General features: G+C 41.2%; 1 protein-coding gene across 2 annotated transcripts; it reads right to left on the bottom strand.

Moving 5' to 3' along the window:
* Positions 1 to 848: 848 nt before the first annotated feature.
* LOC135466016 (uncharacterized) lies at positions 849 to 15,286 on the bottom strand. 2 transcript variants are annotated; one of them, XM_064743403.1, is made up of 6 exons: positions 14,828 to 15,286; positions 8,861 to 8,925; positions 7,902 to 8,082; positions 7,283 to 7,344; positions 4,924 to 5,163; positions 849 to 965 (listed from the first exon to the last, which is right to left on the bottom strand). In XM_064743403.1, exons 1-5 carry the CDS (start codon positions 15,048 to 15,050, stop codon positions 4,966 to 4,968), a joined length of 729 nt encoding a protein of 242 aa, XP_064599473.1. In that variant the 5' UTR covers positions 15,051 to 15,286; the 3' UTR covers positions 849 to 965; positions 4,924 to 4,965. The 2 variants fall into 2 exon arrangements, with proteins under 2 accessions (XP_064599473.1, XP_064599474.1); XM_064743404.1 differs by having other exon boundaries at positions 7,283 to 7,341.
* Between the last annotated feature and the right edge of the window lie 9,837 nt (positions 15,287 to 25,123).

Genomic DNA, 25,123 nt, shown 5'->3' with positions numbered 1-25,123 from the left:
TTGTTTTAGATGTCATGTTTCTGGATTAGGTGCTTGCGTGCACTGTGGTTTGTAGGGTGTTTAGGTGCTTGCGTGTACTGTGGTTTGTAGGGTGTTCAGGTGCTTACGTGCACTGTGGTTTGTGAGGTGTTTAGGTGCTTGCGTGTACTGTGGTTTGTGGGGTGTTCAGGTGCTTACGTGCACTGTGGTTTGTGGGGTATTTTTCAGACTACATGGTTGTTTTAGATGTCATGTTTCTGGATTAGGTGCTTGCGTGCACTGTGATTTGTAGGGTGTTTAGGTGCTTGCGTGTACTGTGGTTTGTGGGGTGTTTGTCAGACTACATGGTTGTTTTAGATGTCATGTTTCTGGATTAGGTGCTTGCGTGCACTGTGGCTTGTAGGGTGTTTAGGTGCTTGCGTGTACTGTGGTTTGTGGGGTGTTCAGGTGCTTACGTGCACTGTGGTTTGTGGGGTATTTGTCAGACTACATGGTTGTTTTAGATGTCATGTTTCTGGATTAGGTGCTTGCGTGCACTGTGGTTTGTAGGGTGTTTAGGTGCTTGCGTGTACTGTGGTTTGTGGGGTGTTTGTCAGACTACATGGTTGTTTTAGATGTCATGTTTCTGGATTAGGTGCTTGCGTGCACTGTGGTTTGTAGGGTGTTCAGGTGCTTACGTGCACTGTGATTTGTAGGGTGTTTAGGTGCTTGCGTGTACTGTGGTTTGTGGGGTGTTTAGGTGCTTGCGTGTACTGTGGTTTGTGGGGTGTTTAGGTGCTTGCGTGCACTGTGGTTTGTGGGGTATTTGTCAGACGACATGGTTGTTTTAGATTTCGTGTTTTTCATGATACAGCAGATCTTCTTGATTCCTATGTTCTGATACTTGAACCATTGTTGACCAGGTAATGAGTTAGGGCTGTTAACTGACAGGAAGAAAGGCATCACCTGGATTCCTCGTGTTGTCAGGCCTTCTGTTGGAATATTCCCTGTAGTGAAAAAAAATGCATAGAGTGAGAATGACTGTCATGACATAAAGTATGTCTTTCCTTGGCTTCGCCTACAAAACATTTGCTGTCCTCAGCTAAATATTTCGCCATGTAAGGTAGGCCTAAAGTGTATTGTAAAAAGTGGGAATAATTAATATTTATATCCCCAAGGCTCATTCATTCGTGTCTAAAATGGGCGGTCTGCCAGCAATCTGCGGATGGTCGTGGGTTTTCCCTGGGCTCTGCCCGGTTTTCTGCCACCATAATGCTGGCCGCCGTCGTATAAGTGAAATATTCCCGAGCATGGCGTTAAACACCAATCAAAAAAATAAATAAATATATCTAAAATAGGCAAAAGTAATTTTGTACGTGTCTACAAATCATTAGGCCCTATGGGTCAGGTAGGAAAAATTTATGTTGACCTCACATATGGATTGCAGCTGGATCTCTCTTTGGGTTCTCAGGCGTGGTATATACTTTCTTGATATCACTTGGATTATCACCGGTCTTTTTAGTTTGGAGCTCTTGAAATGTATACGATGAATTGTCTGCCGTCTTTGTCTGTTTCCACCCTTTTATCTGCCTACTTCAAAATTGTACTGCTCTAATCCCCTTCTCATACCAAAATTCCTTTGCTGTCAGAATCCCCTCAAACTGGAAGGCTCATAAAGAGAATCATCCTTCTTGCGTACAGAAAGAAGGAACCGACTTACAAAAGTGGACAATTTATGTTTGTGTGTGTTCTCCCGATTCTTAATAAATTTCATGACATGATCATTGCAGTAATCATCAAATCTGTTATTCCCATTTCCAAGTAAGACAAACACAGCTTCAAAGTCACTGTCTGCTGCAAATAAGTCTTGCAGGGAAAAAGTAGTCCGGCAGGGTCAGTCCCAGGTCAGAGGTCAGTTATGTCAGCAGTGAAATAACAAAGAGTGTTATTTCAATACAGTGAAAATAACACCTTTATCAGTGAAATAATTCTCAGAATTTCACTCTTGTATAAACAACAGAAGGGATTAATTTGGAGATGTCATGCAGCAGATTGGGTATGAAAATTTTGAGTGTCAGATCGACTGACAAGAGAAAAGCCCCTGAAGTTGCACCCGAGACAGAAGTACTAGGTATTGTTGTTGAATCCAGTGGCGTACTCGGGGTACTTGAATAAAGCTACCGGATGGTATCAGCCCCAAACTGTTTAACTGACTTACTGATTTATTTATTTGATTGTTTTTACATTTATTTGTTTTACGCCGTATTCAAGAATACTCCACCTATACCGTGGCAACAAGCATAATTGTGGGAGGAAACCGGCCGACGTGGAAGCTACATGAGCTGAACTTGGGTGAGTGAGTCCTTGGAATTCAACGTCGTACTAGCTGGAGTTGAACTCACAGAAACAGCATTGGTGATAGGCCCCAGGGTCATTGCGTTTTGCTGGCACGATAACCATATCGGCCTCGGAGTAGACATGCTTTATTGAAGCCAAGCTTGAAATGTCTCCAGTCTTAATAACTATTTTCAGTTTGTCTTTAACTAACAAAACAATATAATTCTTCTTGTAAAAGTGGCAGCGCAAACCCTATATTCAAATCGAGGAACTCATCTAAAGTCGCAAACTGCAGATCAATTTCTTTGATTAATTGCATCAGCCAAATCATTGAATGAGTTTCTTTCAATTAGTATAACCAGTCCCGACATCACAGTTGGTGTCCGCTTCGGGACCGGTAGATGCAGGGTCAATCCTGGGTCGATTCACGCCTAACACTTTAAAAGAGGAAGTTGTAGCTTCCTCGCTTCGCGTTCAGCATTAAGGCGATAGTACAGCGGCTGGTTGACCCGTATCGGTATAATGGCTCGGGCGGGACGGCTCACTTGCCTTCGGTAAGTCGTCTCAGAGAAGCAGCACTAAATAAAAGAGCGGTGGAAATCCGTCCTGCAACAAGGAGGCACATTACACGTACATGCACCCTAAGGACTCCTTCGTCGTCATATGACTGAAAAATTGTTAAGTACGACGTTAAACCGCAAGCACTCACTCACTCAATCAGTATATGTATTTAGCCTCCTGCGTCTTCAAATATCTTCAAAACCAGTACGGCTTTCACCATCACTGTGAACAACCGTGCATCTTGTATACCTCTATTTTTACATCGGTAAGGCCCCGGAAGACGGGAAAGAAATGTTTTTCATATTTTTTGCACATTTCCAATGCTTTTGATCGAATTTGGCAAAAAGCCATACAAGCAAAATTAAAGTCACTTTGAATATAGGATGGAATGTTCAACTGGTTTGGGAAGCCTCCTTGGCCGAAATGGTTAGCACGCCAGCACAGCGCAATGACCCATGAGCCTCTCACCAATGCCGACGCTGTGAGTTCAAGTCCAGCTCATGCCTGCTTCGTGCGTAGGCAGCAACTTGCGGATGCTCGTGGGTTCCTCCGGGCTCAGCCCGATTTCCCCCAACCGTAATGCTGGCCGCCGTTGTATAATTCAAATATGCTTGATCACGGCGTAAAAAATCAAAATCAAATCACCAAATCAAATAAATCAAATAAATGAACTGGTTTATAGATTACTTAAACAATCGACAACAAAGGATTGTACAAAGCAGTTTTAAAAGCTCTAATGCGTTACCCAGGTCTCTTTCTTGGGTCCTGTACTGTCATTTGTCTATATTAATGACCTTTCAATTGAAATCACTAATACTAGAAATATCAAGTTGATGACACCTGCTTTAACGACCAGTTGTCACAAGGAAAAGTTAATAACTCTACATATGATAACGGTTAGAGCGTCCGCCTCGAATTCGGAGAACTGGGATCAAACCGGGTTCAGGTCATGACCAAGACTTTAAAAATGACACTTTTTGCTGCCTCGCTTGGCGCTCAGCAATGAGAGGTCAGAGCAAGTAAACTGGACTGATTTTAGTATAATGTGATCAAGTGGGGTGTCATGTCTGCTATACAGAATTCTTGTTACAAAATTTGCAAGTTATCGTTGTATTGCATAAATTACCTCATTTTGTGTATTCTTATTTTGTAACACAAGCATGTGTACTTCAAATTTATTTAACACATGTTTGTGTTGGGATAACACAAAAACACAAGTCGTTGTGATAAATGTTAAAACAGTTGTTTTTTGTGTGTACTCTATAACAAGTCAGATTTTACAAATATGCGCCACATACACCGCTTGTCATATGACTGAAAAAGTGTGATGTAAAACCTCAAGCATACATAGCTGGGTATTCTTTCAACTCCAAATCAACGGTGCATCTATAGTAATGCATTTATAAATAAACTACCACCACGAACATATCGTAAACTGTATCGAATCAGATCAACAGACCAACTAACCACTACCCACTAACTAACTAACAGAATATGTAGAACAAACAACTTTAGTAAACCCATTTTTTTCGCACCATATTCACATAAGAAAATCAAAAATTGTAAAGAATTTAAATAGTTCTAGTAGAAATGTTTATCCCTTAGTCAAACCAGTACGGTATTTAGTTGGCTCCTGGGGGTCAAACATTATCTTATGAAGACTAAGAAATTGGTGTGGTTCGCTCAGTTACGAACTACACCCATTTCTGTAAGGGGTATGGAAGTCTAACCGAAAATTCCTGCCTTCAAAACCCGCACTATGAGAAGTATGGAAGTGTTGTGAAAATTTTGAATAGGAAAAAAAAGAGAAGACAAAAAAGTCGATACTAAGTGGATGACAAAATCCGAAGGAAAGACAAAAAAATAAATAAAAAACGAAAGGAAAATGCAGATGCATACAGCCACCAATATACAACGAGATGATTTGTCATTTTTTTCTTTTTCCGGAGAGCTCTCACTCACTCATTCACACGCCAACACCACGTGTCACTGTAAAGGGTTATGTAACGTGTTCAATCACGTGAATAAATACCGTGGTAAAAGGACTAAAGAAATGTTTCCACTCACGGGGATAAATACAGCAAAAGCACTCGAATCCCATCATAGCGTTTATCTGACTTCGTTTGGTGGACAGTAATAGCGAACCTCGTAGTCCCTGCATTTAGTGCCTTTTGGACGCTGAATGCGGTTATGACACAGCAGTCCATAGCGGGGCCCCACTTGGAACGTACGGTCCACCCTGCCAAACAGATCAGCGCTGATGTTCCAAGCCAGGAATTGGCCGTCTTTCCACGCTGGTGCAGCGATCTAATCATAAGAAAGAGACAATCCGATGGAACAATAGGAGTCTGGTACAAAATTATTAGTTAAATATAACATTACCGGTATGTGTTAAATAAATGTCAGATATTCAACATAGACAAGCTTGACATTTGCACCCCGTGAGACGCACATAGGCTTGATTACGCTTGGCTCCATCAGCTGTGTCCTCCCGCGGAACTATTTAGTCAGCATTCATCAATACAATTGTTTCAGGTCTTGGTTATAATCATGTTGCACATAGGGCCTACTCTAGATAAAGAGAATGCAGGTGTACAAAGTATTATCAGAGACGGATTGTTTGTGTTTTCTCTTCCTGCCTCATCACCGTGACCCCAAGGACCTCCGTGTTGCCCAAGATTTCCGTGCAAAATTTTCTACTGGTGGCAGTGATGTAAAGCGAAAGGTAGAGAGCGACAAATGCGTTGTGAGGAGTATCACACATACCCTTTTCATGAATTATCCCCCCTTGATAGACTGTATCAGTTTAACCATTGAATGCCGTTAAAATTTGGAAGTAAGCTATTGGTGTGATGGAATTTAAACACAGTGATGAACTTTTGCTAATCCGTTTGTAAAATTTCTTGCAAGATTAATTACTTTTGAACCATTGCAATTTACTACTGTGCATTGCAAAACTATCCAAGTACACAACAATATTTCCATAACCCTATATGCCTTGATACTGACATAAACAAGTGGCTTCCGTCGAGGAAGACAAATCGTTGAAAAGAGAAGTAGCTTATGAATTATGAAAATATGGTTCTTGCATTTTGATGCATTCTGCACAAGTGGCCTTGTGCAGTGTAATATTGATTTAAGACAACATCTTCCATCAGTTAATATATAGTGTGCACATCTATGTCACAAACCTGGTAATTGAAGACTACCTTTTGAAATATGTTTACAGCCCGGATCACGTTATAAGGAAAGACAGCATTATATAAATGTATGTATGCATCGATAAAGTATCCCAAATAAAGTTTCAGTTAAACAAACTGTCTTATTTTTGTGATGTTGCATAGCCAAGATATTGCAATTTAATGTAGGCAAATCGCGCTTATTTACTGAGAAAATTGAAAGCTCTTCCATGTTATGAGTTTTATCCATTGAAGTGCATCATTTCTACAACATTCATCATTTCTATAACATCGGCCTTTTAGCCGGATGTGGTCGATGTAAGAGTGATGCGAAATCGGGTTTCCGTTTTTCTCTAACATGGTGTATCCCTTGGCCTCGTAAAAAATTCCACTTAGAATGTTGACTAACAGTGTAACGAAGCACGTAAGAACAATATGGCAGGGGTCGTTTAGGTTTATTTTTCCCGGAAGTGACTAAGGCTATATTATTTGTTGTCTTTTCGTTTAAATGAATGGATCTGGCAAATATAGCAAAAACCGTTATATAATTTAATACGTCATTTTTACCCGTATATCTTGTGAATGGGTCATTACTATGAATGCTTTATATTTAAACGCTCTCCGGTCGTACATTTAAAGGAATGCCAACAACATGCGGATGTTCGTAGGTTTCCTCCGGTCTGTGTCCGGAGAAATATTCTTTATTATCGCGTAAAACACCGATCAAATAAATAAATATAAAACATAAACCTAAAAGAAAACAAAATTACATCACGACGCTGACTATGAATAAAAACCTGAATTTTTCATGTATCTATTTAGAGGTATCCGTGACATTTAAAAATAGTTTTGGTAAGCAAATAACACTGAACACAGGGTACATGTAGATCGTGGGCTAACGGACTACACAACTTGTTTTTCCTATCCTCTAAACTTCGTGGCTTCTAAACAAAAAATGATAAAAAATAAATAAATATAAAGGTCAGCCATGTTCGTAGGCGAAGGAAACTACAGTGCATCACAGTAGATTTGCTAAACGCCTGACAAAAAGCCACATCCGAAACGACATGCGCTAGATTCTAACCTGCCACCTCTCGGCTGCCTCTAAAACAACGTAATAGCTGAATGACAACAGCCTTTGATAAAGAGGTAGGATTTCGGTCAACAGGGTGACTTGGAGAAGTATGCATGAAGCTGGGTTAAGAGAAAACAACAAAGCGAGTAAAACCAGAATAGCTAATACTTACAGACCTCATCTCATTATCGCCCCGTCCTCCTGGATTGTCTTCGTTAAACCAGCGTGAAACTGCTAGCAACAACAATTTCACATGATGAATGGCATTACAGCAACGAAAGCAACAACAACAACAACAACAAAACCCAAAAAACAACAAGGATAATAATGGTGATGATAGTGAGGTTGGTGGTGATGATTGCGATGATAAACGATGAGGACGTCGGCGACGGTGATGGCGATGATGATGATGAGGATGGGACGATGATGGGACGACGAGGGCGATAAGGTTTACAATGATGATCATGATATAGAAAAACTCCAACGTGTTTTAAACAGAAAGATATGCGCAGAGCCACGTTAAAGGAAAATTACACATGTCAGAAGAAATAACGATTCTTATCCCTACAAGTAACAGGGATGGAGAATGCTCAACAATTAAGTGATTTCGTGCAATCAACGTTGCTGGATCCTATGTTGAAATATACCAATCAAGATAGATCGGTGAAGGATCGAAACTTTTGGTCCATATACACGAAACAACTTAACCATTATCAGGTAAGAAATACCTTCGTTCAGTAATACGTCACTTCCCATAAAACTACCTTCATATATCTATACATATAACCTACTTTTGGAATCTTCGAAACGGATCCTATAATCTCTGCATCTCTTAACGACCTGCAAGGAGTTGTAACACACCAAACCGAGTTTAGGTCCAACGAATAGTTCATTGTCCGTGGACAGGATTGCATTGGTTGTTCCAAAAATACGGACTTGAATCTTTTTCGGAGTGCCACGTTCACAGGGGTTCTGCGGATATACCAGAAGGTGAAATCAGGGCCACTGGGTGTCGGCATGGGTCAATTGAAAAAGCATATGTCCATAAAAAGAAACTTCATTGTAGGCACATTTTAATTAGGGTTATGTACTATTAACTTGTGAATTAGATAAATGTTAGATTTGTGCGTTCTCTGACTAATATTTTGTCGATATCGTATGCAGTAGAATGTGATTTTGATGGTAGGTTAGAACGAGGGTCTGTTTATCATGTGCGTTGTACAACAACAACGTAATGTTCTTCTTTGATGAAAGATTAATGTAATACGATTGAGTATTACTCTAATAAAGTACATTGGAAGGATTTCCCGCTTAGTAAGTTTATATTAAGCACAAAATATATGAGCAGACTGTAAGTGCATAGCAAAGTAAAAACAGTAAAGTGATTCGTACATTTATTTACGATTTATTAGTGTATAACCTACATGCTATATGAAAAGACCTTGCTCTACGTTTGTACACTAAGATAATGTGTAATTTTGCCTAACGTTGTGATTACACTGTCTATGAGGAGTACAAGTATCTTTGTCTAATGTACTACTAAATTCTGTTTAGTTTGCAGTCAGTCATGTCATCTCAGCAAATACAGATTGCACATGTACGACACACTATGAACAATGATGAATAGCGACAATAAACGTTTGAACTGAATCGAAAATACCCTGTGATATATCCAGACCTGTGTCCCACGTGTTAATGTGATAGAACTGAAATTTCTGAAATCTGTACCTGCCAGTACAGCTTAGGATACCTTGGTGTGTGCAGCGCCCCATGACTTGGTCGTCCGACTGTTTAACCAGCCAGTCCAACTACTGCCTGAAAAGCAAAAAACAAAACATAAACAAAACAAAAGTGATGACAAGGCTAATGACAGTTTTTGTACTTTAATATCTGATTTTTTGGTTTCGCTGCAACACCGTATTCAAGAATATTTCAGACAGATCCTAGAGGACACGACTGTGCTTCTTAGGGTAGGCTACATGTCATACTGCATCACAAAGAGAAGATTTACTCTTAACACAGAGAAGCTTTACAGCAGATGCCTGTTGTCACAGAGACGATTTACAACAGATCATCTTACCGCAAAGAAGTTTTACAGCAGATCCCTGGTGTCGCATAGACAATTTACAACAGATCACTTTTACCACAGAGAAGTTTTACAGCGGATCCCCTTTGTCACTGAGACGATTTACAATAGATCACTCTTACCGCAAAGAAGTTTTACAGCAGATCCCTGTTGTCTCAGAGACAATACATAATAGATCACAGCAAGGGTAAACTTACCACAGGCAAGTTTACAGTAGATCTCTTTTACCACAGAGAAGTTTTACAGTAGATCTTTATTACAATGGACAAATTTTAAAGCGGATCTCTCTTACCACAAGCAAGTTTTACTGTAGGTGTCTTTTACCAGTAGTTCTCTTTTACCACAGATCACTCATACCACAAAGTTTTACAGAAGATCAGTCCTACCAACAGAGAAGTTTTACAGCCGATTACTATTACCAACAGAGAAGTTTTACAGCCGATTACTATTACCACAGAGAAGTTTTACAGCTGATCACTCTTACCACAGAGACGCTTTACTCTCAGACAAGTTTTACAGCATGTCAGACAAGTTTTACAGCAGACTTCTCTTGCAACGAACAGGCTTTACAGAAGATCTCTGTTACCATAGAGAAGTTTTACAGAAGATCACGTTTATCACAGAGATATTGTATGATAGCTGGATATTGCCACAGAAAAGATTTACAGCAGATCATTCTTCCCACAAAGAAGTCTCACAGCTGATCACTCTGACCACATAGTAGTTTTACAGCAGATCTTTATTAACACAAAGAAGATTTACAGAAGATCATTCTTACCACGCAAAAATTTTACAGCAAACCGCTTTTTCCACAGAGAAGCTTTACAGAAGATCTGTATTACCACGAACAAGTTTTACAGAAGGTCACTTTTATCACAGAAAAGTTTTACAACAGATCGCTCTTTCCACAGAGAAGCTGTTCAGTTTCCTTACTGGATTTGCCAGATTTAACTGGGAGACTCTAATGAAATGAGTGTGTTCTGCACATCAACTACAACACAGAGATACGCGTACACACGAGCACTTCCGGTTACATAATAAACAAGATAATCTATTCGACCTTCTTCCTCTCCGCATCACGATCGCGCGCTTCGGAATCGTATCTAAGGCTTTCTATGTTCAAGCCGGGTAAATTTGTTTGAAGTTTTCGACCAGACAACAGTTCAGCAGGACAAACACCAGTTATGACATGGGGTGTCGTTCTGTACGCAAGAAGGAATTTCTTAAGTTTTCACTTCCAATCAGTCTGCTCTATTCGTTCTGTTGATTGTTCTGTTTTGTCTCTCGACTTGCCCGTTTGCATGTGGCCAAAGCGGGTGACTTAAAGTTGCATAATTCCGTTTTCTGCCAGGTAATCTTCGAATTCCTTAGATGCCAAGTTTGCGCCATTGTCTGTTGTAATAGAATATGGCATTCCATAGGTAGCAAACATTTTGTCCAAATAGTCTATCAGGCTGGCAGACGTTGTTGATTTCACGATTCCGACATCATAGTACCGGCTACAGTAATCCACAAGCACCGTAATATGATCTCCGGACGGTAGTGGTCAAGTGGCCATTAGGTCAAGCGATAAATCCTCCCACGGACCAGTTGGGAATGTTGATCTGTGTGTTGACACCCTGCTGGCCCACGTGTGCAAGTTTCAATACTTACCTGCCCAATTCTCGTTTCCCCTCAGAACTAATCGACCTAACACGCTCATTTCATTCTGAACAGCCTGGTAATGCTTAACTCTCACAGAGTTCCAGTTTTCTGTCTTGATGCTCTCACGAACATCTGATAGTACGACGTCCACTGCGATTCGCGTTCTACATCCTTTGCCCACATAGATGCTGGAACCGAATTCTTATGTATTCCTCCGCGACGTTTCTGCGGGTCGGCACAGATCTGTTCGTTATCTGTGTCAATCTTGACAACGCATCAGCGATATTCGTTTTCCCTGGCGAATGGCTAACCGTGAACGAATACAGTTGTAACCTCAGTATCCAAGGCTCAATTCTCGCTGATGGCCTGGATCGTTTGGAGAAAATCAACTTCAACAGTTTATGCTCAATGATCAACTCAAAGTCTATCCCATAACTGTGAATGTGGAATCTCACGCATGCCCAAACAAGGGCACCGGCCTCCTTCTTCGTCTACGAGCAGCGTTTTTCCGCGTCACTCAAACTATGGCGTAACTCACGACATAGTGTTCATCACTTTTACTCACCTGGTACAACATCGCGCCGAGTACAACAGGGCTCGCGTCTGCGGTAACACACGTTTCGCGTTACGATCGTAATATTCAAGCGTCTTCGCTTCAGAAAGTTTCTGCTTCAGCGTATCAAATGCGTTCTGTTCCTTCTCTCCCCAGGAGAAAGACACGTTGTTTTGTGGTTAACAGTCTCAGTGGTTCAGACACCGTCGCAGCGTCAGGAATAAAATGTACACGTACCTCCAGAGCTGTCTCAGGGCTTTTAGCGTTTGCAATTGCTTCAACTTTTCCGCAGGTCGGGTCAGCTCCCTTTTCAGACCATTTGTTTTCCATGAAAGTCAGTTCTGACATGCATAATTGACATTTCTCTGGATTAAAGTTATGTCTTTATCAATCAAACGCTTGAGCCCTTGCGTAAGCGCCCGTCTTTATGTTATATATTCCACCTGAATCCATCAGCATATCTATCGGCACAGATCCTGGGGAAAACACCATCATTCCGTCGCGCACATTGTCATTTACGCGAAACACAAATTCATTGTCATCGTCGGCTACCTAGTTTACTTTATTCGAGCCTGGTTTACAATTGCTGCGTTTACTCTGCTTTCCAGAATAATCTGTCTGCCCAATGGCGGGGCAGGTTTTGTCCGTTCATATGTGGCCATGGCGACCACACCTGTGGCGTTTCACATTCCTTTTGCCACTGTCCCTCTTTCGGAATTTCGTTTGATTGTTACTAGCCACTTTATTAACTGACTCTTTAGACCGTGCCTAAATCTCAGCTGCTTGGCTCTGTATAGACTTAAACGCTCGTGCTGTTTCAGCTGGCTTATCTATTGTCAAGTCTTTACAGTTCTCAAGGGATTTTCCCCTTCTGTGTGGCTGTCTCGACATTTGTCTATAGCTTGGTCTCTGATGTGTTCGTCTGCAGACACGCAAAACTTACAACTTACGACAGCTTTTTGTTTCAATCGGGTTGTTAACGGATCAACTAACTTACTCCCCTCTTGACCCTCAATACAAGTAACTTTCGTGCGTAATATTCACTTATGGGGTAAAGTGAAGTTTTGTGGGGTGAAGTGAAGTTTTACACCTGATCACTCTTATCAGTGAAGTGAAATTTTACACCTGATCACTCTTACCACAGAGAAGTTTTACAGCAGATCACTCTTACCACAGAGAAATTTTACGGAAGATCACTCTTACCACAGAGAAATTATACAAAAAATCAATTTAACCACAGAGAAGTTTTACAGCGGATCTCTTTTACCACAGAGAAGTTTTACAAAACATAAATTTACCACAGAGAAGTTTTGAAGCAGATCACTATCACCAAAGTGAAGTTTTAAAGAAGATCACTCTTAGCACAGAAAAGTTTTACAGCAGATCACTCTTACCACAGAAAAGTTTTGCAAAAGATCAATTTTACCACGGAGAAGTTTTACAGAGGACCACTCTTACCACAGAGAAGTTTTACAGCTGATCACTCATACCATAAGTTTTACAAAAAATCAATTTTACCACAGAGAAGTTTTAGAGTAGATCACTCTAACCACAATGAAGTTTAACAGAAGATCAATCTAAGCATAAAGAAGTTTTACAGCAGACCACTCTTATTACAGAGAAGTTTTACAGCAGACCTCCATTACCACAGAGAAGTTTCACAGAAGATGAGTCTTACCACAGAGAAATATTACAGCAGATCACGCTTAACAGAGAAGTTTTATAAAAGACCACTCTTACCAAAGAGACGGCTTACTTGCCTTCGGTAAATCGTCTCAGTGTAGCAGGATTAGATAAAAGAGGACTGGCAACAATGAGGCACATTTCATACACCCTAAGGATTCCTTCGTCGTTATATGACTGAAAAATTGTTGAGTACGACGTTAAACCCCAACCACTCGCTCCCTCAAACGGGTTTCAATCCACACCTAAGCGACAAAAATGCAAGCACCTGGCTACAGCCCGCTATCATTGACAATTTTACATTAGAAAGCTAGTACCAAAGGCAACTATTACCACAGAGAACTATTAACACAAGCATTGGTTGCACTGCCGATTGGACCCAGTCTAAACCAGCCCCGTCACTATACCGTACCTATTAGCAAGACAATGGCCCTACACATTTATTTCTTTAATTGGTGTTTTACGCCGTACTCAAGAATATTTCACTTATACGACGGCGGCTAACATTATGGTGGGAGGAAACCTCTCAGAGCCCGTAGGAAACCCTCGACCGTTCGCACATTGTTGTCAGACCTTCCCTCGTGTGGCCGGAGAGGAAGCCAACATTAGCTGGACTTAAACTCACAGCGACCACATTGCCTGAAGGCTCTTGTCATTGTGCCGTGCTGGCGTGCTAAGCCCTTCGACCACAAAGGCACAGCTCTACACATAAGTTCCGCCAGTACCGTGCTTCTTGACTAGACTATCGCTCAACACACTAGTGCCTCCATTAGCATATGTATTAACTAGACGGTCGTTCAACACAGTAGTGCCTCCATTAGCAGTTGTATTAACTAGACGGTCGTTCGACACACTAGCACCTCCATTACCATGATTATTGACTAGACTATTGCTTTCCATACTAGCGCCGCCATTTCCGTACTTTAATAGGAACTTGACGTTTGCTCTACGCATTGGCTTCCCCATTGCCGTACTTAGTAAGGTACTACACATTTGCTCTTCACACTAGCTTCGCTATTGCCGTTCCTGTTAGCTATACGATCACTTTACACACTAGCTCTGTCACTGTCGTGCCTATTAGCTAGATGGTCGCCGTAAACACTAGCTCCACCATTACAGTGTTTATTACCCAGACTGTCGCTCTACACACTGGCTCCGTCATTGCGATGCCTTTTAGCTAGACGGTCCCTGTAAACACTAGCTCCGCCATTACAGTGTTTATTACCTAGGCTGTTGCTCTGCGCGTTAGCTCCGTCATTGTCTTGCCTGTTAGCTAGACGGTCGCTGTAAACACTACCCCCAATATTACTGTTTATTACCTACACTGTCACTCTAAAACTATATCCGCCATTGCCTTGCTGGATGTCAGATGAGATTAGAATAGACGTCTATCCTAATGCTCGATGGTAGTTAGACCCGCTATTGAAAGCAAACGAACATCTCCACTGGACATGCAAAATGGAATATCGGTTAGAATTAATAAAATCAATACACTTTTATTCATCAAAGTTCTACAGCTGCATGTCAATGTTAATTTCAGTTTTTTTACGTGTGCCTTTTTATGTCTTATCTGGTATCATTCGCACAATTGAAATCTACATGACTGTACGTTTTTGAGACAGAAATTAGTGAACTGGACAAATAAAGATTATCAGCTGCGGTATAGACATAGACAGCATGAAGCTGCTTACGGAAAAATAAGCAATTTACATCACACAACTGAAATGCTACAATTACAAAGAATTGAATACCTGGTCTGGCGTCAGTTCCTTCCACTGACGCATGAGCAGAGCACTGATAACAGCTTTTGTTTACGGCCATGACGGTTTCGCTGAGATTCGTCAAACTACCCTCAAGTTCACTCACGCTTCCGTCAATGGCGTCCAAGCGAGAGGAATGGCTTTTCAGGGTCATTTTACAGAACTCAACGGTTCTCTGTTTTTCCGCTATCAGGCCTGACGTCAACAGGTTCATGTCGGCCTGGAACGTTTTTCTCGCGAGATCTGTCAGCCCCTTCACAGCATCTACCGACAACTTCTCTTCCCCTGAGCGATTTACCAGTTTCTCTTCATTTGTCGTTATTCTTTGTGTAAGTTTGCTTAGCTCTTCTTGCAATGCTTTGCTTTGACGCTTTTCTTGGCGAAGATCTTCTTCGATTTTCTCTTTTCTCTAAGCGCATTGTTAAGGTTACCAGTCTAAAATGTAACAAATCGTCTCTGTTCCCCAAATCTTGAGGGTACTGCCTGAATTTCCCAGACGGCCGGGATTAAGATGACGACGAATGATGCGTAGAGCCAGACACAATCCATTGTGCGTCAGTATGGCTTGCTGGCTTGGTATCATGTACGACACATTTTATATACCCCAATATAGCCTACGCTTATGCACACTTCGTGCTGATACTTTTGTACTACATAAGTGCTTATTTAACTGGTCCCACTTTCCCTCAACGCAGGCAATTCGATCGGTACATCCCTCACCGGATGTGCGTCTCTGTTGTAATTAACTGTTTCAGACTTTAAAATTTACCATAAATATAACGACGAGTTACGGTTTGCTAAGGCGATATAGCACCAAAGTTTGCATCAGTGGAGAAAGTGTATCGTTATTTAACGATAGCTATCTTAGTCAAACTAGGCCTGTGACAAATTGGAGGTACTAATACTAGTGTCCAATTTTTCCTTTTAAACTTTTCCATCTGCACACACTTTTGAACGACTCTCTAAAAGAAGTAAAAAATTCTCGTGATGTTGACTCTCAAAGAAGGGAAAGTTTTCCGATGGTCGTATGCACTATCTCTTGAGACTGGTTTGCCACTGCATTTAGGACAACGTGTAACTGAATAGAACGAGTTCGATGTTAGAATGAATGAATGCATGAATGCAGGATTATGGCTTAACGCGACATCGGCAGTTTTATCACCCATATCGAAAACACCGTCCTGGAGGAACTCCCAATTAGAGCTGTAAAGTAACGACTCCAATGCACAGTTGTAACTCAGAGAAAACTTTGCCTTTTGCCTGTACTCTACAACAACTAACTCACCGCAATGGCTGGTGGCAATGATACACAATATAGCGTATGCACATTTACTAGGTCCCTTTAGTCACAGAGTAATACACTACACGTTGCATGAACAGTACAGATCTGTATTGCTGAAAACACAGAAAGAAAGAATGAAACAGATCTCAAGGTGGAACACAAAATATAACCCGTGTATCACAAAATATAACCCGTGTATCTGAACCCTGAACTCAATGTCACGAGGTAATGATTTCCGTATTTACCTCTACCGCCAGAGGGCGGTTGGTGACTTGTGTGGACAGCCAAACAACTGACATATCGGACTGTCGTCTTCTTTCTCGTTGGTTAACAAACTATAACTTTAATTACAGGCTAACAAAATGTCTTAGCAAATATCGCAAAAAATTAAAACTTATTGCAACAGAGGCTACTATAAGCAGAAGAATTTCATTTCAACAGACCTCAAAGATCTCTTTTATTGTAACCATATCAGATGCACAGCGTTGACACATTAGAACGTCGAAGCGCCATTTTCAACGATTAACTGCCTTTTGGCCATGGAATAACGGATTCCCAACTGGAATGTCATAGAGTGTGGCATGTCTAAATTAAAAATGCGAATCGGGAGCAGAGGTTCCTATGTACATATACCAGCTTGGCTTGGTTCGTCTACGTACAGACCCAGCTTCCGGTCCGCATTTTAATTAGATGGTTCACATCAAGTGCAGTAGTGAAAAGTAATGTTGTCATTAGGCGAGGCAGGCCTGGAAGTGTGAGTGTTTACCAACTTTGGTACATCTATGTGCAATATGATCAGCTGAAATAATCAGTAAGTACATAAAGTCAACTCCCTGTTGCAATTAAGGTATTCAGTTATGGATGTCGAACTGGGAACTGGGCTCTAACTTCACATTTAAATACGAATGCGAGCAGTCAGACCTAGAATGCAATATAACGTCAATAAACAATATGGTTGCAGTATGCGATATTCGACTCAAGTGTAGCTGTTTTTGTAATCCCACCTTCTTACATGTAGGAGGTCACCTGTCTTTCAACCGATAAGGTCGATGCTTTACCATGATTAGTCAAATTTCTTCTACCCTTCCACGCTATAGTCCACGCTTGCGAGTTTGTGGTTTGAGTGGTGATTGATGGTGACTTGTACCACCCGAATGTTCCTTTGATTGGTGTACGGTAGAGCGGGATTCGAACTCACGAACACGAGGCTTTAAAACATTTCAAAATTCTACTTAGCTCTACGATAAGACCATACAACCTTCTCCTTTTAGACGACTTTAAACATTTGTTGTGAGGTCAATCTTACCGATCATAAGAATGTTACATATGAAGGGTCCATTCGTTTCTGATCAATGTGAGATTTATTTTCTAACAGTTTTGGTTCATCGCGTCATTTCAAATACACCAATTGTTTCCAGTTTGAAAATGGGAAGTGAAATCATCATTTCTCTTCAGCACAAATATGAAGAGCAAAACAGTTTGTATTAAGGTGAACGGGTGGGTGTAATTTGTGGCATTCTGATTGCGAACACTTTGAAAATCTCGAGGCTGGTTACGTCAATGTGACAGAAATTGAATAATCTACTCTCAGGCTTCCTCAGATTATATGTAACCTTCAATGAATTCAGATTTACTTTCCTGCATAACTAATCATAGAGGGCGAGTCACTGTTCATAATCTTACTCACCCAGTGTATGCTCATGTAGTAAACTATATTGAGTACAACCGACTGGGACTCTCATTGCTAAAAGCTCGAATGCTGTTGCACGTCATTTAACACTGTCAAGAATTCTTCGTTGATTTCGAGAATCGACGCAGTGCTTCGCGCCTTGTCGATTCTTTTTCAAGAATCAACATTCTCGCACCGAACAAGACCAACCAGTGTACAACGGGATCATTTTTAAGATTTTTATTTGCACAGAGACCGCATGGCCAGACAATTTATCAATGGGGGGAGACATAACTGAGTTTCATTCTCCGAATGGGTACAGATCACATTATATGTCAGGCCCCATTAAGATTAATGCGGAAGCAGCCCTTGAGTCTCGCCCCTCCAAATGTCTCACTGTCACTGTTTCATTTAGCAGAAATAGCGAACCTCATAGTTTTTACACATGACACCATTCTGTTGGCTGTTTGTGCAGGCCAGTCCATATCCAGGTCCACTTTGAGCTTCCGGTCCACCCTTCCGAACAGCTCAGAGTTGATGCTCCATGCCACGAATTTGCCGTCCCTCCACGCAGTTCCCGTTATCTGATGACAACAATGGGAGACCAAATCAGACAAAGTAACAGGTTGGTAAAAATAAACAATATAAAATATCCAGGAATAAAACCACAGCTGTGACGACAGTGGCAATAGGTCATGCGTATTTCCGGTGAAATCCCCCCCCCCCTTCCACTCCACCCGGCTTTTCATTAAACGGAAGCAATATTATATGAACTGTTCTTCCCAGTTTGATTTATTTATTTATTTATTTGATTGGTGTTTTACGCCGTACTCAAGAATATTTCACTATACGACGGCGGCCAGCATTATGGTGGGAGGAAACCGGGAACCCAGTCCGATCCATCCCAGCTATTTTGCAATTAGTTATGTAATACATGCTTTTTGTATAAAAGAAAAAGGTGAGACCGATGTTTGTATGGATTTTCTAGAGTCGGTCTTTCAAAATGTTGACGATACTCTGGTGATAAGGACACCAACCCAGTCTTGTCGACAATTTTTCAAACCTCTGCCAAATCTGTTTGTTTGTTTGTCAACATTATTTCGGTCATATCATGTCCAGAAGCCGACCAGGAGCGCAGAGAACGTAAAACCCGAATAACAATAGTTTTCCTCTTAACAAGATAAAATATACAAAAGAATGCATGTAGTTGGGTCAGGTGTAGAAAGCTTACCAGATCCTTGATCTCAAAATCTCCAACTCCTCCCGCGTTGTCTCTGTCAAACCACACTGAAACTATGAAACGACAACAACGTTTTTAAATGACATATGGTACACGAAGAATTAGCCTGGTCATGCGCAACACGACTAAATTTCCTGATGAGACAAGCTTATATAATGGTAATGATGACGATGATGATGATAATGACAAATAATGATGGATTGATTGATTATTGTATAACCGCTATGCTTAAGCATTTTACAGTTGTAATAACGGCGGTGAGATTTAGGCTATGTGTGGAGAAAATCAGAAAAACCATCGACCCTTCGACAGGTACCTGAAAAACTTCCTGACTTAAAGTCGCACTTGAAACTGAGAGAGCTTGATAAGAACAAGTGACCTGAATGGCCAATGGTCTGAGGCTCGTGGATATCCAGCTGTTCAGCGAAGCCTCTGACGATAGTTTAAAATTGTAAAGATTTTCCCAGACACGACCTTTAAATATATAGGCCTTTCGAAAAACGTCTCATCTGGCGAGGGTCACCTGCTACTTTTAAAACGTTTCTTAACTGGTCAACTGGTGTATCTGGGTAGCAAGAATACCGTTATCTCAGACCTTGCGGTGTGTAAAATCCATACGTCATGCCCTATGTAAAGACTTACAGTGCATGTGCCACTCTCTACGCTCGCTTTAAAACACTACCACCACTAGACAAGCTTGACCTTTGAATCTCATGCGATGCATGTGGACTTGTTTAGGCTTAGCCTCACCACTGGTGTCCTCGAGAGGAACTATTTAATTTTCAGTCTTCCTCAGTAAAATTGTTTCAGGTAGTTGGAAAGATCTTGTGAATAGATTAGGTGAAAAGATTACATGTGTATATTGTATTATTATAACAAAAGTTGATTTGTTTGTGTTTTCTAACATGTAGGGTCAAGTACACATCACCGCCATTGCTTCCAAAGTCGCTTTCTGGTTGGCTGTTGTCAAATCTCTTTTTTAAATCATGACAGCCTCGTTTTCGTAAACAGGTCAGCTATTTATGGACCACGACTTTGGGGAATCCCTCACTGGCATGATCGTACAGCTATCGGTATCATCGTTATCAGACTCATCCACACGTGACCTAACATTTGACTACAAAACGAAAACAGGTCTGTCGTACATTGCCAGAGTAAGAAACGTAGAATTTGTATTCCTTCAACTCATGTAAAGAGGATGGTTGCCTGAAGGTGTGTTTAGATAATATTGCTGTATCGGCAAACTGCCTCACTTGCATTTCGTGAGATCGGCGTGGTTGTGCTGCTCGTCATGTTCAAGTAGGCCTGGATATCGTTCAAACCCAGAAGGGTTGACTACACTCCACAATTAATACTTACGGGTCGAATGTAATCCCCTGCTATTTTTAGATATATTTTCTTTCGCTCCTCTGGGCTGTCCTTGGTTTTTCCTGCTTGGTATCATTTTGTAGCCGAGGTTTCAAGTTTGATTTTAGGTATAGGCCTAAATGTGTGTATTTTTCAGGAAATGGTGGCGTATGGACACCGGGCTAAGGTAATGAAAAGTCATGTGTGATCGGCCTCTGTCTAGTGGGTTTAACCCTATCAGCTGTTTGTCAGTTGTCAGTTTCATCGGTCGATCCCTATCAGGAATTTGACTGGAGTTGTCTCAGGGGACGATGGTAATGAGGCCCGGAGCGTTCGGGGCTAGCAGATTTAGGGACAGTGCTGTGAGGCCAAACGTTAACATGCAAAAGGGGCAGTATTGGACTACACAGTGACCATTGTGCTGTTTAAGATTTTTGTGCAGAATTTGCCAGGGGTGGCAGTGGTGTAAATGAATGCAGAGAGCGAAGCGTGCGCTGTAAGGAGTATGATGTAAAGATACAAGTCTGCTTTAGGTGTAACCTACTTTGGGGATCTTCGAAGCGGATACTATAATCCCTGCACCAACCGTCGGCCTGTTGATTGTTGCGGCAGGCCAGCCCGTAATCAGGTCCAATATCCAATTGTTCGTCCGTGGACAGGATCACATTTGTAGTTCCCGCAACACGGGCTTGTATCTTTTTCGGAGTACTACTTCCACAAGGATTCTGTGATTATAATTAGAATATGCTACATGTAGAATACCCACATGTTAAATACCTCGCCGGTTAGAGAGCCATGCGCACAACATTATTATTTTTTTTATTTATTGTTTTAAATACAACTGAACAGCTTCTTCTGAAACGTCCGACTGTAAAGAAGGTTTTGAAAAAAAAAAGAAGAATGGACAAACGATACTTTCAAATTTAACGTTATCTGAACAGAAGAAAAGATATTTGGGATGGGGAAAAGGACAGTCGGCCCTTAACATTTTAACAATATTGGCAAAAAAAAAATTTTTTTTTGGATTGTAGAACAACAAAACAGGCCCTACACATCACTGCTTTACTGAAATGAAAAGATAACAAAAATATAACCAACGTTATTTCAGAAGAGGGGTCCATACAGACCTGAACAGGCATAAACATTATTTCGTTACCTGCTTGCATGATAACTATAAATCACCTATCAATCTAGAATTATTACGACACCATAGGATTACCTCGCGTGGCGTTCAGCATGAAGGGGATAGTGCAACGACTGGTTGACCCGTATCAGTATAATGGCTCGGGCGGGGCGGCTTACTTACCTTCGGTAAGTCGTCTCAGTGAAGCAGCACTAAATAAAAGAGCGGTGGAAATCCGTCCTGCAACAAGGAGGCATATTACATGCACATGCACCCTAAGGATTCCTTCGTCGTCAAATGACTGAAAAATTGTTTAGTACGACGTTAAACCCCAAGCACTCGCTCCCTCCATAGGATCATACTTCTTACAGCGTGGGGGCCTCCTTGGCTCAGTCGGTTAGCGCGCTAGCGCAGCGTAATGACCCTGGAGCCTCCCACCAATGCGGTAGCTGTGAGTTCAAGTCCAGCTCATGCTGGCTTCCTCTCCGGTCTGTAGTGGGAAGGTCTGCCAGCAACCTGCGGGTGGTCGTGGGTTTCCCCCGGGCTCTGCCCGGTTTCCACCCACCACAATGCTGGCCGCCGTCGTATAAGTGAAATATTCTTGAGTACGGCGTAAAACACCAATCAAAAAAAAAAAAAAAAAAAATCTTACAGCGCATACGTCGGTTTCTACCTTTCGAATTAACATCACTGCCGCCAGTATACAAGCTTGACCTTTGGAGCTGGCGAGACGCACGTGGGCTTGTTTACGCTTAGCGTCATCACCTGAGTGCTCCGGTGGAATTATTTAATAAGCATTAATCAATAAAATTGGTTTCCGTTTTGGTTAGAATCATGTACATAGTCTAGATGAAGAGAATACAGGTGTTTGAAGTATTATCAGATTGCTTCCCACCTCATCACCGTGAGCCCAGTGAACTCGGCGTTGCTCAAGATTTCTGTAGAAAATTTGTAAGGGATATGCCATGGGATAGGCCTACGCCATTCTAGAGAAAGCGGAAACATGATGTCGTGTCATCCGTTCTTCGGTATTAGAGGCGAGACACGCCTTTGTCGTGCGATGTACAGTCCCCCATTATGATCACAATCGAAGGTCAGGTCATGTACGCATGGTGGCCTCACGGTTGAGACCTTGGGGAATAACGCCAGACGCATTCTACTACCATTTTCTGATACATAAAGTATGTCAGAATTGTCTCAAATAATCAGACAGAGAACAGCTCATGTAACACTACGATTCAGTTGACCCTAACTTTCTCTCAGAATAAATGCGCTTAAGGACTGACTGTGGTGCTTTGGGGGTTTATTGGAGTATAAACGAAAAAATCGCTTTGCAAACTGTATACATGCAGGTACAACTGTTTTAACAGTCTTAATTCCTTCTAGACTATCGAGAGAATTTGCACTGATGCTCCAGTTTATGAATGTGAATATAATACAGACGAGAGCAGATATATTTACAGGTCATATCTACATATGTGCTGTGTTTGTCATTTTACACGACGTGTCTCCAATCTCTTTCAGTTCTATTCTTGGAAAAGTATTCCTACGTCTATTTCTCGATTTACTGGAGTATAAACGCAAAAGTCGGGTTGCACCTTACGAACGTAAATTCGGCCTTCTGGCCATTGTTCCCCCAAATAAAAATATTACAGTTATTGTTATTTATTAATCTGATTGGTGTTTTACGCCGTACTCAAGAAAAATTATTCATACGACAGCAGCCAGCATTATGGTTATTATTATTGTGGTTATAATTATTTCACAACGATAATGTTATTTCTTATCCATATATTTTAAAACTTTCATAGCTTACCCCTCCGTCTGCGATGGTTTCATAGTCGCCATTACCAGTGTAAGTGTCTCTGTTTGACCACCCAGTCCAATAAGCGCCTGCAAAAACATTTCAAAGGAGACAACCACGCAGGGTAATAAAACTGTTACTTAGTGGAAAATGTAAGGGTGAGCTGTTTTTTCATGGCCAACGGCAAAAAAAGGAACAATTAAATAAATTTTGTCTTGTCTTCTTACTGATTTGTCTTTGGTAAACGCCGAACTCAAAAATACTTCGCTTGTCTGAGAATGAGTCAGGCGCCAGTTCATGCAGGCTTCATCTCTGGAAAGGTCTGCCACCAATCTATGGATGAGCATTTCCGGGCTCTGCAGGCTTTCCTCCCACCATGATGCTGACCGCCGCATAAGTGAAATATCTGAGTACGGTGTAAAACACCTATCAAATAAATAAATAAAAAATACGGTACATTATTTTGTCTTCATTGAGGAAAAATATATCACTGGTATAAAATTCACCCAAAGGTTTACTCACTTGCCGTTTGTATTAGCAGCAGAGCTGCCAGACAAGAAACGATGGGCGCGTTCATCCTGATGGTCAAGTCACGTGATCCACTCATCAGCCGATCACATCCGTTCTCTGATGGCTATCCGTGAATCTTCCTTTTATAATTTCGGACACTTGAGAAGAGATATACTGCTCTGATTTACCTTTTAATCCTTGAATTCTTATCGACGTATTTCAGGCTTACGTCGATAATCCTGCCATTTATATGCCAGCTGATGCAGATAGATCTTAATCACGTGATCGAAAACATGGGGATCAAGGACACGAGGACACAGAAGTCTTACAGAAGAGAAAACTTCGCACTTGTTTAACTGAATCTTAAGATGAAAGTATGATGTGCATAAATAATTACGAAAATAAGTGTTTTGGTGTGATTTTCTATCAAATATGGCGACATCACAGCATTTTGATTAAGTCTAGACCACAGAGTTTTAATAAATTGCAACTAACATTAATGCATAGACAAAGATTTACATCAGACAACCAGTACCACGGAAAACTTTTGTGACCAAGACAGACTACCATAAACAAAGTTTTACATCAGAAAACCGGTGCACGGAGGACGTTTGTGAGCAAGAAAGACTATCGTAGACAAAGTTTTACATCAGAGAACCATTTCCACGGAGAACTTTTGTAACCAAGAGAGGCTACCAAAAACAAAGTTTTACATCAGAGAACCAGTGCCACGGAGAACATTTGTGACCAAGAAAGACTACCATAAACAAAGTTTTACATCAGAAAACCAGTGCACGGAGAACGTTTGTGAGCAAGAAAGACTACCGTAGACAACGTTTTACACCAGAGAACCATTTCCACGGAGAACTTTTTTGACCAAGAAAGACTACCATGGACAAAGTTTTACATCAGAGAACCAGTGCCATGGAGAACTTTGTGGCCAAGAAAGTCTACCATAGCCAAAGTTTTACGAATACATCAGGGAGCCACTGCCACCCAGAGCTGCTACGACTCATAAGTGCTATCATTTAGAGATGTCTACATCAAATCCATTGCCACAGAGAACTATTACGCCAGAGAACTACCATCAAAGACAAAGTTTAAAATGAGATCTATCGCCACAGAGAACTGTTTCGCCAGATAATTAAATGGACAAAGTTTTACATGAGAGAACCATTACCACAGAGAACTATTATGACACAAAACTACAACCATGGACAACGTTTTATATGAGAGAACTATTACCACAGAGAACTATTATCACATAGAACTACAATCATGGACAAAGTTTTATATGAGAGAACCATTACCA

This window comes from Liolophura sinensis, chromosome 5 (genome assembly GCF_032854445.1).
Source record: "Liolophura sinensis isolate JHLJ2023 chromosome 5, CUHK_Ljap_v2, whole genome shotgun sequence".
In the NCBI taxonomy this organism is placed as follows: Eukaryota; Metazoa; Mollusca; class Polyplacophora; order Chitonida; family Chitonidae; genus Liolophura; species Liolophura sinensis.
Note: the sequence above shows the minus strand (reverse complement) of the source record. Positions and strands in the feature narration are given on the sequence as shown.

Bases quoted from the DNA above. Each gene is read 5' to 3' on its own strand.
- LOC135466016 (XM_064743403.1), bottom strand. From the start codon at position 15,050: ATGAACCTGTTGACGTCAGGCCTGATAGCGGAAAAACAGAGAACCGTT. The intron at 8,083-8,860 runs GTATCCTAAGCT...GTATATCCGCAG, and splicing joins GGGGCGCTGCACACACCAAG to AACCCCTGTGAACGTGGCAC. The intron at 7,345-7,901 runs GTAGGTTATATG...TGTTGTTGCTAG, and splicing joins CCGTTTCGAAGATTCCAAAA to CAGTTTCACGCTGGTTTAAC.